The 19,305-nt window shown below is 38.8% G+C and overlaps 1 protein-coding gene across 1 annotated transcript in view; it reads left to right on the forward strand.

The window, feature by feature from the left end:
• The window catches only part of igsf9a (immunoglobulin superfamily, member 9a), a gene marked incomplete at its 5' end in the record, with an annotated part of 123,514 nt that overhangs the window by 16,926 nt on the left and 87,283 nt on the right, over positions 1 to 19,305 (forward strand). The window contains one exon of the mRNA XM_079552236.1: positions 7,888 to 8,034. Within this exon, the coding sequence (XP_079408362.1) occupies positions 7,888 to 8,034 (147 nt within the window). The remainder of the gene's footprint in view (positions 1 to 7,887; positions 8,035 to 19,305) is intronic.

Below are 19,305 nucleotides of genomic sequence, written 5' to 3' on the forward strand. Positions count from 1 at the left end.
TTACACAATTTGAAAGAGCCTTATATTGACATTCACAGCCAAAGGTTAAAAGCATCGACTATCAAAATGTGCATTGCCGAACTATTGTGATATCTTTCCAGAATAATTATTGTGCCTTGTTACAGCTTCATGACAACATTTCGGTCATCAGTGCAGTTCTTTATTTATATGTGCAAAACAGTTCAATGACATTACCTAAGTAAAAATATCCACCAACTCTGCTGTTGCCCGTTTCACTTAATAACCACACAGAACACAGCACTTAAAAGTGGACACTTCATGCATTAGACCAATCTTTTTAGATGTTTTCAATGGACAGCCAGCTGTTCACTCCATACTGTCCGATTTTAAAAAGGCTGCACCGTACATTTGATTTCCGTAGATTATTCCTCTGAGGGAGCGCTTGGATTTATATGTGATTGTAGTAATTGAGTGGTAAAGATCCCGGATTAGTGCTCTCCGAGTGAACATCCATAAAGCTGCAGCGTCCGCCAGAGTAAACACAGCTGAATAGATGCTTCCCTTGTGAGTCTGCTTTGGCACACAGAGCTCGCATACTAACATGGATTATTTACACAGGTTCATCTAAACCCTTAGTGACATAGGGAGCCTTTAATTCACACTTCAAACATGTAACAGCATGGAAGCCCTCACTCAAGAGCCCTCCTTTTTTTAGATTGCCACATTTGTGTGGGACCCTGCTAATTGTAAATATAAAAGAGTAAGGACAGCGCTGATGTTACAGTCCAGGTGTGACTCAAGTGGGCTCACTATAGCATATAGTCCACATCAACATTTCTGTTCAGTCCTAGGGTTGATGGAATCTTTGCAAATCTTAAGAAATTAAATATGCATAGATTTTTTTGCGATTGTGGCATTTAAAATATGGTATTTGGGCATTAAGATAACATATGCCTAAGCAAATGTGTCTTGTGACTTTTCTAGTAGTTATCTAATGGCACAATAAAGGTCTTTATAAACACCTTTGTAAACACAAAAAGCTGCAGCACACGTTCCATTACTTAAAATATTCCACCCCAGCTTTCTATTGAAATAAGACTACATTTTCCACCTGTTCAAAGCAAAAATGTGTTCTTTCTTATAGAACAATGTGCCTGATCTTTATTGAAGAGTGGTGCTTTTCAGATGGGTGAACAGCATCCAGTTTCTTTGTCACCTGAGAGTGGATGACTGAGGGGAAGAGGGCCTGGGGAGAAACACTCCGACTAACAAATGCTCGGGCTGATTGTATGAGAGGCATGTGGAGTATCGTGGGCGTGGCAGTTTTGGGCGCAGATGTATAGGATGCTGTAAAGCTTTGTGTTGGACTGGTTTAATGTAGAAGGGGAAGGGCATGGAGGAGCAGGGACTTTCCTTTCCATTTCTATGGGAGGAGCTGGTTTTTGGCACGCACATTCACAACTTGTTGGGCCTGGACCCAAAAGTGGGTCAGGAGGACCGTTTCAGAACTGCGTTTCCGTCACTGCATTTTAATGTACATTTTTAAACACCAAATGTCGCAATTAAAACCCTTAATTGACATAAAACGTTCATCTGCTTGCATGAGATGGTTTTGGATTTTTGCAAATCAGCGAAAATGTGCATTTTGGTAGACTTTACTACAATAGTTTGACCCAGTGAATAAAAAGAACACATGACTATTGGCGGAGCTGACCTTTTTACTGGAGTGATAATACAGCAAATACGTAGAAAAATATTTCAGTTTGTGAAACAAGCATGAAACCTGGTCCAAGTGTTCACTAAAACCCGCTCTGTCGCATTGAGTTTGCCTTGTGTACGCGTATGAAATGCGCTGTATAAATATACATGCCTTGCCTTGCCTTGCCTCAATAAATGTGGGTGTCCACAAAAAATTCTAAGATTTAAAAATTAGTCTGATGTGCACATTGATGTATGGGATACACCAAGGTTTATCCCATACATCAATGTGTGTGTGTCACCCTCGCCCGATCATTCATCCAGTGCCATTTAAGTCCCGTGTGATATGAGTAAGTCATGTACAGGTGAAACTCGGTAAATTAGAGTACTGTTCAAAAGTTTATTTATTTCTGTAATTTAACTTAAAATGTGACACTAATATATTATAAAGACTCATTGTATGCAAAGTGACATAAGTCAAGTCTTTGTTTGTAAGAATTTTGATGATCAAGGCTTGCAGCTTGTAAAAAACCCAAATTCAAAATCTCTAAATATTGTGAAAAGGGACTATATTGAAGCTCAAAGTGTCAACCTTTCATCAGCTTATGAATCCAAAACACCTGCAAAGGGTCCCTGAGACTTTAAATGGTCTCTCAGTCTGGTTCAGTAGAATCCATCATCATGGGGAAGACTGCTGACCTGTGCAGTAAACCATCATAAGATAAGATAAGATAAAGGTTTATCTTATCTTATCTTATCATTGACACATGTCTTCTGCTGGTGTTGGTCAACTGTGCTTTATTAAGTCTCGAGTCAACTACCGCACCAGGAGATTTTAGAGTACTTTTAGAGCACCTGCCCCACAACCTTAAGTTCCAAAACCTGCTTCAATGGCCATCGGATTACTGTGCTTGATTGGCCAGCAAACTCACCTGACCTGAACCCCATAGTGAATCTATGAGGCATTGCAAAAAAAAAATTGGGACATGAGACCGAACAATGCATAAGAGCTGAAGCTAATCCTAACCCTAACCGCATTAAGGCAGTCATTCAAGTAAAAGGGACCCAAACCAAGTACTACATGATCATAGTTTTCAGAGGACCAGCATTTTTTATTGTTTTCATGCAATATTCTAATCTTTGAATTTTTTTATTTTTTTTTTTCATTTTGAATTTGGGGTTTTTACAACCTGCAAGCCATGCAGGCTCATTGGCTCCAGCAGAAGAAAGCGAAGGTTCTGGAGTGGCCAGCTCAGTCTCCTGACCTCAATATCATTGAACCACTCTGGGGAGATCTCAGACAAGCAGTTCATGCAAGACAGTCCAGGAATTTACAGGAACTAGAGGCGTTTTGCCATCAGAAAAAATAAAGAACATCATCCACAACTACCAAAAAAAAAATCCAAGCTGTCTTTGATGTTAAAGGGGTCAATACACGGTATTAAGAACTGGGGTATGGAAACTTTTGATCAGGGTCATTTTGGAACTTTCTTATTTCATTATGATTTAAATACGGTTATATAAGTAGTTACATGATCTAAGTATAGTTACACAAAATGAAACATGTCGATTTTCTAAGCGGATAAAAAGGGGTACTATATTGTTAGGTGTAATAACACCTTCAGAGCACTTCTATGTCTGTACAGTAATATCTTCACTACTAAAGAATTCTGAAGAATTCTGCAAGTTGTCTTGTCCCAAAAATATAGCCCAGACGTGCAGGAGCTCAAACATCGATGCACTCTCTTTGCCGCAGCGCTCATACTAACAACAGTGCATTGCAATTACAGACAAAGTTAGCCACTAAAAACTTGTCTAGATTTTGATTAGAATACATAGAAATAGAAAACACATAGAAAACACACTAATTAAAAGTGCTGTAGGACTATTTTTAGCATGTAGGTCGCCTAAATTAACATTTAATCATTCATCCTGGCCTATTGGACATGGTTTTAGTGGTAAACCAGAGTACCCGAAGGAAACCTACGCAGACATGGGTAGAACATGCAAACTCCACACAGAAAGGCCTTGTCCGGGGATCTAACCTGGGACCTTCTTGCTGTGAATGCTGATAACGTGTATTAGTACTTTGGAGGTACATAAGGCTTAGGGATGTTAGGGTCTTGTGTCTTATTTCATTAGGTCCAAGCTACAAATACAGATTATTCCATTGTGTATCTAACCCATAGGCACCATTTATTACACATTATTACACCACCTTACATTGTACTAACTTTGGCAGATACAATGTGTCCAAGATGCAGTGTTACTGGTAAAAGTTTTCTTTTTGAAGGATACTGGTGATTGAAATTACACTTGTGAAGAACGACTGCTCTTCTTTTGACCAGGGCTAGATATGTTACCGATATGAAAGTACACCATGATTTTCTTCCTCATATTCAATTGTAATTTCAATTTAAGTACGGCTTGTATCAATTTGGTTCTTGAGATCATCATTCATGAGAATTTAGTACCGTATAACACAAACTAGTTTGTTCTTCAAAGTTCAAACTCAACAACAAGTTGAGTTAAATATTCAGATTGACCCTAGATTTAATCAATTTGGCCATACAATTCAAATAAATTCCCACTCCTACATGTGGCTCTAGTCTGAAATGTGTGGAAGAACAGTTTATTATGAATTCCCTAGTTGCACAATGTTTTGTAAAAACTAAAGTTGTGTGGTGTAACCCAGTACTTTCACTCACAAGGTCTTGCCAAACAAAATCAGGGCCCTTAGATACAAGTTTCACAACGGCTGTGGATAAATAATGAACAAAGCAGTAAGTGCACATTTGGCTTGGCTACTTGTTTGTTTAAATGTAGCTTTGGCGTTCCACTGGGGCTTTGGATACATAGTTTTTCAATGTGCAAGTATGTGTTCCAGGTTGTTTGTCTCTGTGATGACAAGCTGCCAGTGGAGTTTGACAAAGCGGTGGCAAATGATGTCCTTATCACTTGGAGCATAAAATCCAAGGTTTTTTCCTAAGCCTGTTCTGCTCCGGATTTGTTTGCCCACCGAGAACTCATCTAAGCCACAAAAAAGAAACTCAGATCACGCTCAATTGACTGCATTTTTCAGATGGAGGCTCTGGTGGCTTCAGGTCATTGGCTCAGCTTCACCTGTACCTCAATAATTGACAAGACTTTTAGCAACATCTGCGACTAAAATAAACAGGAACAGGCCGGGCTTTGACATCAGAGATGGAGGTTCAGTTTACATGGACTTCCTCAACAGCCAAATGAGGTCGACTCAATGGGATTTTTTTACTTGGGTCATATGGGGTGCAAAGGTGTGCATGGCCATGGGAAAAAGCTCAAATACGGGCTATATCTGCCCTCTAAGCATGATTTTTATACGTAGTGTTCCATGTGTCGGTCAATTTACAAATGTATGTGATTGTTAAAGCAGTACTAAGTAACTTGTGCCCCTAGAGGCCAGACAGACACACACACACACACACGCACACACACACAGGATGTTTCTCGCTGACCTATATCACACAGAGATTGAAAAAAAAAAAAAAAAAACATCAGGGCAAAGGTCTTCTTTTTGAAACGTGCTAATCCCCAGAGTCCACGGCAGCGTGGAGCTGGCTCTATTTTAAACCCCCAGCGGATTTGGCCCCCTTTGGAAGAGTAAATAGGCTGTGTTATCTCTGCCAACATGCCCATCTCCAACTTCCTGGTTTCTCTTCAGCTGGCCCCACACCCCTTGACTTTGCACACAAGCTGAAATCACTGGGGTCAATAATTACCACGAGAGATGGTTGTTTTGCTTGGTATCTACCTGTGGCCATTAATTTTGAAATGTTTCTAGCTATTTCCTATTTTCAACAATTGTCCTTTTTGATTGTGCTGCATGTTGTCATCAAATGCTTTTCTTTTGTATTTACGCTGAATTGTATTTGTTTGAATTTAACCAAGCAAATACTGTAGCAAGAGCCCCCATTGAATAATTATTGCGTGGGCGATTATCTTTCAGGAGTTCCTCGCTCTGAGATAACCCTGTCTGCTCAGTAGCAGGAAAGTTGGTCAAACAGGCCCTGTCCAGTGTTTTTCACAGTCCACTGCGAAGAGCGTCGTCCACCTAGATATTCTCTTCAGTAGGGAGCCCAGGAGTTCCCAAAATGTTGAGGCCCAAAATTACTCAACCAACAGCCCTTTGGTGAAATTATAGCATTTACAACAACATTTAAAATCTGGTTTAATGATATTAGTTTGGATACTGTATTTTGACATTTGGCTTCATTTCACTAAATAGGCCGTTCAATTAAATGTAAGAAAGGTAAAAAATATTGTCTCAAAATCATGTTGCAACCCCCCCGGTTTGGGAACCACTGGACTGGCCAATGGTTCAGGAAATGTGTTTTCTCCATCATTTTCTGTCATTACTTGTATATTCTTAGATCTGGAATAGACGCAATCTCCAAAACGTTTGAATTTAGTTGATGTATTTGTTCATGTCATGACTACATAAGCATTTTTAACCATAAGCATTCAATCAATCCGACTACACTGCACCGTATTCATGAATACGGTGCAGTGTAGTAGTTTTGAGGCCCTCCCCCCAGCGGGATGCTGACATTGCTGCGCAGAAAGAACTCTGTATGGGGACTTTACATATTTCCAACCACCTCAATGCCCTTTTTAGGAACATGCTCTGTAGCAGGACATTTTAATTTCACACATGCCATTGGACAATTCACTGGAATGGAGCAGAATGGCCATGGGTGCTATCCTTATAATACGTCCATGGACCTACACAGGTTTTGCCATGGCAGCAGCGCACAGGGCTGTGTTACTATAGACGTATCCAGTCAAACATATTGACATGTCTTCAGTGAAGCATCCACACCACTAGGCCAGCGGACAATGGTGTTTGCGTGTGTGTGTGTGTGTTTGAGCATGTGTGTGTGTGCGCAGAGACCGCACAAATGCACTCAGGGACTGTAGGCTGTGGCCTGGAAAAGCTGCAGGTCTGATCTGAAGTCTGTGGGTCCTGAGGGAGAGGCACCCGGCAACAGGCGGATCACATTCCCCACTGGTTCCAAACACAGCTGTATCCGCGGCTGTGGGCTCATTATAGGAAACAAGAAAGACAGCCTAAGAATTAGAAAATAACATAAAATACTGTAAACATTTAGAGAGTTGACAATGTGAAATTGTCTGGAACTTGTTTGGTAGAAATGGTAACTATTGTTAAAAAGACTAAATACTTCAACCATGTAAAGTAAGTTCTTTCTGCTCCTTTTCATTCAAATTGCACTCACTAATTTAATGTAATTTGTTGTTTGTCGTTGTTGCCTTGTCAAGCTAGCTCCATTAGAAATTAATTGAAGAGGAGAGACTTCACCTCCCGTGTGTCGGGCCCATTATTGTTCAGTTTATAAGCCATTTGCTGTAGAAAATACATTGAACAAAATGAATAAAGAATATTTTGTTAGAAAGATTTTCCTCATAAACATGTCCTCTTGTGGTTGTGACTTCATTATCAGTCTAATACAGTAAGTGTTGTCACTTGTATGAACAGGTAAAAACTGTCAATAAAATGTAGGTTCTTCGGCTCACCCCACCTCTTCAAAAAAAAAGAAATTCTACAAATAATAATTTTAATAATATTTATTTTATTGTATTAAAAAACATCCCGACAACAACGACAAACAACAAATTACATTAAATTAGTGAGTGCATGCGACATTCATGTATGTGAAATTTCGTGCTGGTCCACGTACACGTGCGCACAGGCTTGCAACGCGATACGAGGAAGTTAAGAAATGTCCCTGCAACCATTAGTCAGTCTGAAAACTTACTATCCAACCAAATCATCTTCAAATTCAATGTTTTCCCTGTTTAAAACAATCATTAATAAGTTTATGTTCTAACACTATGTAGCTAAAACACCATCCACTTTCATAGCTCAGCAGATCTGTATAAACTTGTGATCCATGCTGGAACAGCTGCTGCAGTCGAGGCCATGAGTTTCGCCGGTCGCTGTCGTTTGCCGCATCGCGTCTGTCGAGCCCATTAGACCTCACATCTTTACAAATGTTCGGAAACTTTTGTATCTCAGTTCTACTCCTACGTGATAATGTATTCTGTCTTTTTCCTGCAAGAGCTCTAACCCCGAAACTCACTGTTATTTATTTATTTCTTCTTGTTTCAAGCCAAAATTTCAAGTTGAAATCAGCATTCAGCTCACGCTGTCCCGCGGTTACTGTCTTCCAGGGAGAGTGTCTTTGGTCCGGGTCACAGCGCTCAGACTGGGGCCCCTGCGGCTGGAAGATCAGGGCCTTTACGAGTGCAGAGTGCTTTCTCTGGACAGGACCACAGGCGAGCTGCAGAACGGCACACAGACCAGGCTCTCTGTAACAGGTCAGTCAATGAAGAAAAGTGCAATTCATTGATTGTAGCATTTTAATGAAATTATTATTATTATTATTATTATTATTATTATTATTATTATTATTATTATTATTTGCTAAAAAGACAGGCCAGAGGATATGCCTTTACCACAATTTTCTTTTCCATTTTTCCCCATTTTATTTACATTAAAATATTTACAACAAAACTGCTAAGAAAACAAAGAAAACATGTATTTCAGATGCTACTCTGTTGTGTTTTAATTGTATTTCTCCCATTGTTGGACAGTTAATGGTATTTTCCTCAAAAAAGGCATAAATCTAGGATATGTCCACTTTAACTTAGCAGAGACCAGTAACAGCATGTTTCGCCAAAGTGTGGCTTCTACTCTAAACACACAATGAAGATATTTTTTCTGTGATTTTTAGTTTGTCTGCAGAGCTTCCAAACCAAGGGGGTCAGTTACCTTTTAACATGTACAAACATGGTAGAGTGTACTAAAGTGGAGCAGAAAGCAAGTGCAGTTGATATTTGCGTTTCTGAAAAACGACAGAGACCGTAGAGCAAACTTAGTGCATGGGTCCTCAGGAATATGCAAACCAAGGCAATTTTGCCACAATGCGCAAAGTTTGAGACAAGGAAAATGCAAACAATAGCGTTTAGCGAGCACTGTCGTATTTATCTCAAAGATGTGAAGTAAAACTGCGCAAGAAATGAGTACGTTGGAGAAGCAGGTGTAAACCTTTGCGCAGAACAATATAATGCAGTTTGCTCACCAGTGTGGCGTCCTTTTACACATGTTTGCATCTGGCTCATTTACAAAGATTTATTTTTTTTTTTCGTTTTTTCCAGTTTTGCACAGACTGTGCTTGCGCAGTGAAGTCATTTGCATATCACATTTGCGCCACTAATAGAAATACACAGTTACTCATAGTAAATCAGGAGCAACACGCCCACTCACTAATTTTAAGTACCACTTGCAATTTAGTAGTTCTTTTCGTGACAGTTGAACGACACAGACCCGATGTTTTTAAATCATACCCAGGCCACTTGGATGTGTGGTCCTAAATCCGATACGTAACCAATCTTTTGCAATGTGACTTCAGTCGGAGTGGCCAGGTCGCACTTATCCGATGTACGTCATAGATGTGTTGCATTCTGCACTAAAGTGGACAGGTAATACAATTCATGCTCTTGTTATGTTCCCTCTCCAGCGCGACACGTTCAAACTGCATGCCGTTCAGACAGGATTTTACTCCCCCTACATGTTCCAGCCATGTTCTAATGTGTAGAATGAGCCCAGACCTGTTCACCACAACTGCCTCTAAAATCCTGCTCTGTCACTCAAAAAGATGGTACTTCGGGTCCAAAGTGCCGTCATGCACGAGCTTAATATATTGAGTGTTTTGAGGATTTTGCTGTTGAGTGCCAACAATCCAGACCATTTTTTATGATATTTGTAGCACTCAGCGTATTCTATGTTATAGCTATGGACACATGCTGTGGCTCGTTTGAAAGACGAGACTCTAAGCTCTCCGTAGATGAAAACAGTTTAATTCCTGAGAAATCTAAGCTAAACAGAGGCTAATTTTTATCAAAATCACAGATTTTTTTCTAGATTCTGAGATAATTAATGTTTTATCAAACACTTTCTCATCTCCCCTCCTCTCCTCCTCTATCCTCTCTGGACAGGCACTAACGTTATGGGAAGAGGCAAATGCCTAAATATATTTGTTTCAAGGCAATTTTCAACAACAACATTGTTGACACGTTTTGAAACACAGCGTGTTGCTGCAGATCGATTGCTTTTCTATCGCGTGTGCATTTAAACAGCCTGGTTCTCAGATTGAAGACTTTAACAGGATGTTTCTCAGCCATCCTTGGATCAATTTTCGATCTGTCCATGGGAAGCCGCTCTGCTTTGAGCGAGAGCTAAGTGTCGGGTTTACAGCTGAAATGTCCAAATTGTGACTCTTCACAAGTTTTTGATCGTCATTTATTTCACTTTTGTTGATCACAGAGCTACCAAAATCACACAAAAGGTGTATTAGAGTGTCCAGTTTTGCAATTTAAAAACAAGAAACGCAGAAACAAGTTTTTCCGTTTTTGGCACTGAATGTGTTAATATTAGAATATTAGAATATTAGAAGCTGCAGTTGAGGTGGCAGTAGTGAGTAGTACATGACTAACTTGCATCTAGTCTCTTTAAGCCCAGCTCTGTGTCTGGTTCAGTCTTGAGACCCACCATCAGCCTATAATGACAAGAAACGACCCAAATAAGAACTGAATCTTCTATTTTCCCCTCATATTATTGTTGTACTGGTTGTGTGTCACAAGGACCGACCAGACCTTGTACGTCTACAACCTCTTATCCCTTTTCCAAGTAGCTCCCCAAAGCCTTCCAACATTTCTACGTAGGCTTGATGAGTCATATTTGATTACCGTCTTGGTGAAACAAATGATAGGTAATGTGAAGCTGGTACGTCTGCTTCTAGTGTGTGTTGCGAAACTCACAGTCACATTTAAATCACGATGCAAACGCATGCAGTCCCTGAGGCAATATGCAAAGGCTGATATGACAAGGCTCTCAAAGGTATACAGGCTTTGTGCTAAATAGACTAGAGCAGGGGTCTACAAAGAGCCACTTGGGCCTGGTAAAGGATAAACAGTATTTTTATACACAGCCGACTTACATGATTTTATTTTATTTTATTTATCATTTTAATAGTAAATTAATGAATACAACTTACAAATTTAATATGAAATCTTTGTTGCCCAAAATTTTATTCGAAGGAAGCGTAAGGTGTCTGGTGGCGTCCTTCCTTCTCCAGGAAAATAAACAAATAACTATCCTGCCTGCCTTCAGCTTCCTTTTAGATACATATTTTAGGAGCCCAAAAGAGCTGCCTCCAGCCTGAACCACTGCCCTATGGCAAACGTTACAGACAAGGCAGAAACAGTCACATTTTTCTTTTTGCTATTTCAATATTTTCAAAATCCTAAAAACACACACTTTTATCTCAGATTAGCCTTTATTTTATTTGACTATAATTTGTTTGTATTAGTATTCAGAAGATTTCCTTCATCTTTTTAAACTGCGATAGGAAAACCAACAGGTTTATAATAATGTATCTACAAAATTAGAGTGAGAAAATAAATTGTCCATCATATAACAGGAGCACACACATTTATTTCATTTTTTCAAAGGAAGTTTTGCCCCGAAGGTTCAGGGTGAAAGGTGGTCATGAGTGGGAGGGAGAGACATTCAGCAGAGTGGCGGTGCTGGGAACCCATGAAGCTTGAAAATTAAGGCTGCACAACAATTTCATTTTATCAAAGATTTGTTTTTGTTTTGTTTTGTTTTTTCCTTCGGGTAGAGAGGTATACAGTAGTGAAAACTTCAAAGGATCTCACACTGTAACCAGAATAAAGCTAAGTATATTTTTATATTCTCAATAAACTTTGCGATCACACAAGCATTATGAATAATCAAAATGGGGAAACGAAAAACTCTACTGTGTTTTGCAAAACAAACCAATTTCATTTCTTGTTGTAGAGACTTCCTAATGTTGAATTAAGAATGTTTTTCCGAGTCGTAAAATGATGCACTTGAATTTCCCTTTTAAGTGAGAGCAGCGGTTTGTACACATTGCCACCGATGTGCAGGTGGCGGCCATCAGCGCACCACATGAAAGAAACAGCTGCCAGCTGCAAGAGTAAGAGCAGTCAGCTTTCAAAACAAAAGTTGTCTTCTGAAGCCCTCGCTTTGATGTGACTTAGACATGCAACTGTTCAAAATGCACAAAGTAGCACTTCTTTTTTAAAAGGTCCCTATATATTTTTCAAAATATTTTGTCATTGCACATATTGATAGTTTTTAATTATGAATCACATTGAAAGTTTGTGCTTTGAAGTTTTACCTCTATTTGGAAAGGCTTGTGAATGATTCAGAGCAAAGTGTGCGTGTGGGCCTTAGATCAAACGTTTTTCTTCCCCTCGCTCCTGTGCCAGCGTTAGATGATAGTCATAATAGATGATAGTCATATTTGGGTGCAGCAAGAAGGTCCCGGGCCATGTTGGTCCTTTCTGTGTGGAGTTTTCATGTTCTCTCGGTGTTTGCCTAGGTCACCTCCTGTTTTTCCTGGTTCCCATTAACACTAAAAACATGCACAATAGGTTTATCCTCCAGGCAGGTGAGAATCACTATAAATCTGTCCCTACATCTGTTTCTTCTGACTTGCCCAGGAATAGCAAAGTACAGAGGCCAAATGTCCCTATGAGGATGATAAGACGTAACACTTCCATTACCTTGCCTTGCCTTGCCTTGCCTTGCCTTGCCTTGCCTTGCCTTGCCTTGCCTTACCTTGCCTTGCGTTACCTTACCTTGATAGATAACTGTGGTGCACTGGAGGCCTTGGATGTTTTCCTTCAACCACACTGTTGAGGGAAGAGGACATATTTTGTGCAGTTGCCCCCCATCCATTCAATTCATTTTTATCGGTCATCACATCATGGTTTTGTTCACAGCCGCACAGACCTTTCAACAGAGCTGCCTTTAAAGTTTACCAACTTGGCCTCATTGAGTAACATGTGCCGTTTCCATGTAGTATTTTGTGTCACATTTACAGTACGTCCGTGCAGATGCAGGGGAGTCATTGGGAATGCATCCCGACAAGAGAGCGTTCTGATCAGCCTCAGCAGCAGCAGAGGACTGAGTGTCACACATACGCACACATAGACAGAGGAAATAAGCCCGTCACCCACAGACAAGGACAGAGGAATAGATGAGAGATACAAAGTGAGATGAAGGAAACAGAGGTGAAAATGAGTAGGATTTGCACAGAAAACCATGGTTTCACTCTTGTCCTGTCCAAAAGTTCACACAGGCGGCCACAATACAGCACTTCTAATGTTAGAACCTTCTTCTCGCTCTAGTCAGTCTGCCATAATCCCACCAACTGCACTCGTTTACAATTTCATTCAATCAGAATAGTCCATAGTTCTGGGCTACTTCCCAGTTTGAGAATGGTGGATCTAAACTGCTTCACTCAAATCCATCTGCCTTTTGCTGACAACAATATTGTTTTTTTTATTTTTATAATTTTATTTTTTTCAGAATTTTTCCATACAGAAAAACAAGAAACAAGAGGTGTACATACAACAATTATATGACTGTGCTATTTATACATGTGATATAGAGAATCATACAAAGTCAGGTCTCCTGGGCAAGATATTAGTTCTCCACTTCGCCCATATTTTGTCGAACTTGTCCATTTGGGGTCTTTTATGAAATGTAATTCGTTCCATAACAAATATTGCATATGTTAGATTATACCAATCTTCCACGTTCGGGGATATTGAACTCAACCATCTTTTTGTAATCGATTTCCGTGCTACTAAACTCAGCATACCAAACAATAGTTGCGTCTCTTTATCTGTGTCAATAGAATATAATGAGCCAAATAGTAATTCGTCCCAGTTTAAAGTTGTTTGTTGCTTTAGCATGATTTTCAATTCAATTTTAACAGAATTCCAAAAGTGTTGTAATAATGGGCAAGACCAAAATAGGTGGTACTGTGACACACCCCGGGCACCACAATTTCTCCAACAACTGGAAATGCCTGAATAATGTGAACTCTGAGCTGGAGTAATAAAGAATCTACAAAGGCTCTTCCATCCAAAACATCTCCATAAGTTTGAACTAGTGATTTTCCACTGAAAAACGCAATGTTTTAGCCAAATATGATCCAGTATCAAATTATTTGATTCTCTTTCCCATTTTTGTTTTATATAGTCAGTGTTCATCATTTTACTCTCTTGAAAGTCCTTATATAGTCTAGAAATCAATTTAAGACCTGAGTCCGCCCCATATGCTTTAGTGAAGATCTTCAAAATAGGCAAATCTAGAACATTTTTGTCCTTTGGTATAAAACTATTTATATGGTGACGGATTTGTAGAAATCTGAAAAAATCACTATTTTGTAAACAATATTGTTTTTATATATAGATCATTATTTTGACTTTTTGCGATATGTAATGCTAAGGTGTCTAAACATAAAGGGGAATTATAAATGATTAAGTAATAAAGTCACTCATTTTCCTCCAACAATAAAAGGCACTAAAAGTACTTTCAATCTACATTTTTTGGGGGAAAAACACTGACTTTGCTGGACTGTTTTGCTACATGCTTGACAAAAAATCAGGTAAAGGGTCTAAAACACATTCAACTGCAGTTTTAGCTGAAATTGTTTGTTGTTTGGAACTCATAAGTTTCCCATTGTATCTGCTTTTCTTTTGAATATTGACAATTCCCCTTGTTTCTCTGTTTGAAGTACTGTGTGCAAATTTTAAGAACTGAAATATGCACATTATTGAATATGTTGTTATTGAAAATATAGTATTTGGGCATTAAAATGGCATTAAAAGGATTAAATTGGACTTGCTGCTACTCCATATAAAAACAAAAAAAAAACAAGCAAAGAGAAAACATGTTGGTACTTATAATAAGTTGCAGATATTTTGTGATGTCTCACTGGGTCACAGCCGGCTCAAAAACTCGGCGACAGCTAAAGTTAGGATGGATTTTCTCTTATGAAAATGCAGTATTGATTTGCGATTCAATAAAGGCCAGTGCAAAGGATTGATCTCAGACATCTCAACAGAAAGCCATTTTCCTGGACTATACATATTTACACAGATACATCTCGAGAGAGCATTGCTGGCCTCTAAATGGGAGTTTATGAAGCTATTTGGTGGCTTTTCCATAGTGTCACAAGTTGCAAAGTAGTATTTATTGGATTTTCCCTTTGGCACCACATAACCTGAATATGGGACTACATTGCAACACTGTATTAGTGTTCATTGGCATTGATCCATTGACACATGGGTAATCTCTAAGGAGCAGTGGGCAATCGCAGCGCAGTGCCAGTACTCTGAGTATGGTCTTAGATGATGCTCATTTTAAGTTGAGGGAAACCAGAGGAAACCCAAGTGTGGGTCCTCAAAATTTCTGTTTTTCTGTCCTTGTCATCAGAAAAATAACTTCTCATTACTGACAAAAATCTCAGCCAAGACAGAAGAAAGAAAAATTGTGTTGCAATGAAGTAAGTGTTGTAAATATAGAGGTGAAACTCGTAAAATTAGAATACTGTGAAAAAGTTAATTTATTCTGTAATACAACTTAAAATGTGAAACTAATATATGATATAGACAAGGGGTCTCCAAGTAAATTTCCCCAGGAGCCAATATATATATATATATATATATATATATATATATATATTAGTCCATAAACAAAAGCTCCATTAAAATCTGAAGAATTTTTTTTTCAATAAATGTATAAGAATGATCCGGACTGTAGCTTCATAAAAAAACGGCTTACACTTGAATTGCACTTAACAAGCCTGTGTCACAAGTTTCTGCTGCACTGTAGCACACTGGCGTTAGTTATTCACTCCACACTCGGTGGTGGTAACTCATGTTGCCACAGCTGCCCTGGGGCAGACTGTCCATTTACCACATGGCAATAATGTGTTGTTTGTATCCTGATCGTTTATCAGTGACCTCTGCTGGACACCTGTAGAATTCTTTACTTTCTTTATTTAAGTGCCCCCTAGTGGCTGGAGTCAGCATTCTGGTTATTCCTTTAAACAATCATAACTCTGCACAGGAATGGGCGAGAGACTTTTTTTTGACATACGTAGGAATTTGTGCTCTACAAGTTAGGGGCCATATTGAATCATCTCGCGGACCCTTTGTACACAAAGTGACATATGTCAAGCCTTTGTTTGTTATAATTAGATAGAATCCATGTCACGCCGCATTAAGGTAAGTAACTCAAGTAAAAGGGGCCTAAACCAAGTACTCAGTACATATGCATTTCTCAGTTGAAACTATTTTTTTTATTCATTTCAAGACATATTCTAATCTTCTGAGATTTGAATTTGGGTTTTTTACAGATGTAAGACAAATGATCAAACTTATAACAAATAAATGCTTGACATATCTCAATTTGCATGCAATGAGTCTATCGTGACTAGAAAAAGTAAGCACACTGTCTAGGATTTCTCACATTTCTGCCTTAATTGGTCTCTAAATGTGGTCTGATCTTCATCTAGATCACAGGAATGATTGAACAGAGTCTGCTTAAACTAATACCACCCAACATATTTTTATTGGCCATAACATGTTAACATTTACAGGAGTTACTTACTCCTACAGGAGTTACTTACTTATCACTTACTTTTTCCATGCTGTTGTGAATATCTCAGGTCTTTCTGCACAATATTGTTTAAAAAAAGTTCTAGCATGTTGTCCAGCCCTGAGGCAAAAGTATGACAATTTTGTTAACAGTTCATTTGACTCCCTTCTTTTATAATTGTCATATTCACTTCCATATCCACATGAAGCCTACTTAAAGGCACTGTATATTATTTTTCTAGTAATGGACCCAAATTGGTTTTGTCCTCTTTTAGTATACTGCAAACTTATGCATTTGTGAAAAAAAATATCAATTTCATGAACTTTCATTTTATTTATTTATTTAATATGGACATAGCAATTGCGTTGGATGAACCATATGCATTGTTTAAAGTGTTGTGCTAATTTTCAATATCTGTCAATGGGGATTTTAGGTTACAATAGATACAATAATAAAACACATTATTAACTTTCAAGTGAGTTTTCTGCCATTGCAGTGAAAGTGAACCTGAAAAGTGACCCTTGAACCTAAAAAGTTACCCTTTTGTGAAATGTAGCAATAAACTCATCCCTGTGAAAAATTGCGATGCTAATGTCAGGAAAGTTAGGAGAGAGTTTGGACACAACTACACCGTGTTCCAAATTATTATGCAAATTATATTTTTCTAAGGTTTTCTAAATTATCAACTCAAATGACAGTCAGCGTAATTTTCAAGCCTTTAAATGATCTATATCATGCGAAATCGACTTTTTGGAGCGTTTAACCATGTTGTTGTGTTATTTCCTTATCAAAAACACCCCCAGAGTGGTATTTGGCTTCATTCATGCAGTTCTCAGCAATCCTCCTGAATCCTGCTCTCTGAGCAGCTGCTCCGCCCTCTCCTGTAACACTCTTGACATCATAGTGTCAAACAGGAAGAGCCCCACGTCTGTAATGTAATGCCTTATGACCTGATTTTAATTTATAAAATAGCTTTTTCATTATTTCTGTTTTAGGAAAGAAATAAAGGGGAAAAAATAATAATAAAGCGCTGCCCCTCCGGACAAAACAAACACACCCCCTGAGCGTCTGAATAGATGTTGTGTTTGCACTTAAAGTTGTGAAGAATGAGCTCTTTCTAACCTACTCTGTACATGCCTGTTCTTTTACTTACCGAACGATAATGTCACAGAGAAAAGCGGGTTTGGCTCGAGGACAGGACTTTATTCAACCTTCCTGAAGAAATTTCTCTCCGGGATTCGGAAACTATCAGCCAAAATGGTGTTTTTCTGTGACTGTCTCTTGATGGATGCTTGGTGAACTTTCGCCAGAATCAAAGTGGATTAACTTTTATAACCAACACGAGTCCCATAATGTAAACACCCAATGGAGAGGCCAGGACAGAGTGGTGAGTCAGTCAAAGCGTGTGTGTTAGCTTGTGTGTTAGCGTGTGTGTTAGCCATTTATGAAGCTGTGTTTCAGATGTCAACTCCTTATAACTGCATTATGAAGTAACTTCACTTATTGCTGTGATATTTATATTTCTTGCTGCTAATAATGCACACAATTCTCACAAGAAATAGTACTCCATAGTGGTAGAGGTACAATATACTGTATCATATAAATGCCTAGAGTTTACTTTAGGATGGCTAAAATAACATGATACAGATCCTTTAACTGTTAGAGGGTAATATAAATGTGATTGAAAAAAACTCACAATGCTAGTATTTTATTTAAAATTATATAAAATAAACAACTCAAAACCTACTGTTCCAAATTATTATGCAACTCATAGTTTAACACTTCATCAGAGATGGCAGAGCCGCGGTCTGAGCCAGGACTAAACCAGGACTTACAGTAAACTGGTTAAAAACCAGGACTAAACCTGGACTAAATAAGAAACTAAAGCTCTTAGACAAAGAGAAAAGCAGTGACAGCAAGAAACACATGTGCTTTACCTTTAGCAAAAGCCCCGCAGAGCCTGAAGTTACTGCTGTTGTTACTAAACTCCAGCTGCACCAAATGGCAGCACCGGAGCATTTGGGATCAATGATTGTTTCTGGAAAAGGTGAGCGCTCACTCTGAATTAGCCATTTTTGGAACAGTTATGGAACATTTTTAGTGACAGAGTGAGCGCTCTCACTATGTAGCAGATCTTTGACGTGTGAGGCGCTTTCACTTTGTCGAACAGCGTTTAGAAAAGTTTAGCTGAAAGAAAACGGTGCCTGATGTGGATCTGGTCTGTTCCTGCAGCTCAGAAGGTAATAATGTCCTTTCTCTCTTTTTATCATTGCTTTAGTGGGAATTCTGCTCAAAAAATTAAGTTACAGGTGACGCTACTGCAGCCTGTTTTCTGTTGTGCTTGTGTTTGGACTTTCTCCTGAACAATACTTTTTATACACATTATTTTAACTCAATTAAAATAACATAGGTATCGGAAAAAGTACCGTTAAGGCATAGGTACCGAGCAGGTATCGTTAAAGTAGTGGTATTGAAAAAAAAAACGAACGGTACCCAGCCCTACTCATCAGTGAACAAGACTATTTGAAAATTAGTCTTCATGTATTTCTGAGCCACTGCAGCGGTTTCTGTTCATCAGCTTCAATTAACAGTTTAGGGGAGGCCGGATAGAAGGTTTCTCCAGAAGCTCCTTGATGTTCGGGAGACTCCAGAGGCACCAGCAGTTTCAAATACTTGTTTGCTGCTTTGTAGCAGCAGTTCTCTCTCTTCAGTAATCTGATATATTTTCTGGCAGAAACCGTCCTCATTGTGCCTTTATCTGCACAAACTCATGCATACTCTGAATCAGCCACAAAGCACGATGATTACGCTTTATCTTTTGTGAGAATATCAAAGGCATACCTAGTCTACTATAGTCTACTACTATACCTAGTCCAAGGCATTCAACTATTTCATGCTTTTCATCTGCAGAGAGATCCTTTTTCTTTCCCATATTGCTTGAAAATGGTTGTCTGCTTAATAATGTGGAAGTAGTCAGTATTTTTTTTTGGTAACTGGCCTTACCTGACAGCTAATCCTCACAGACGTCTGAGATTGATGTCAGTGATTCAAAGAGCCCTGATACACATTACCATCCATAAGTT

Source organism: Gobius niger (assembly GCF_951799975.1).
Source record: "Gobius niger genome assembly, chromosome: 2".
In the NCBI taxonomy this organism is placed as follows: domain Eukaryota; kingdom Metazoa; phylum Chordata; class Actinopteri; order Gobiiformes; family Gobiidae; genus Gobius; species Gobius niger.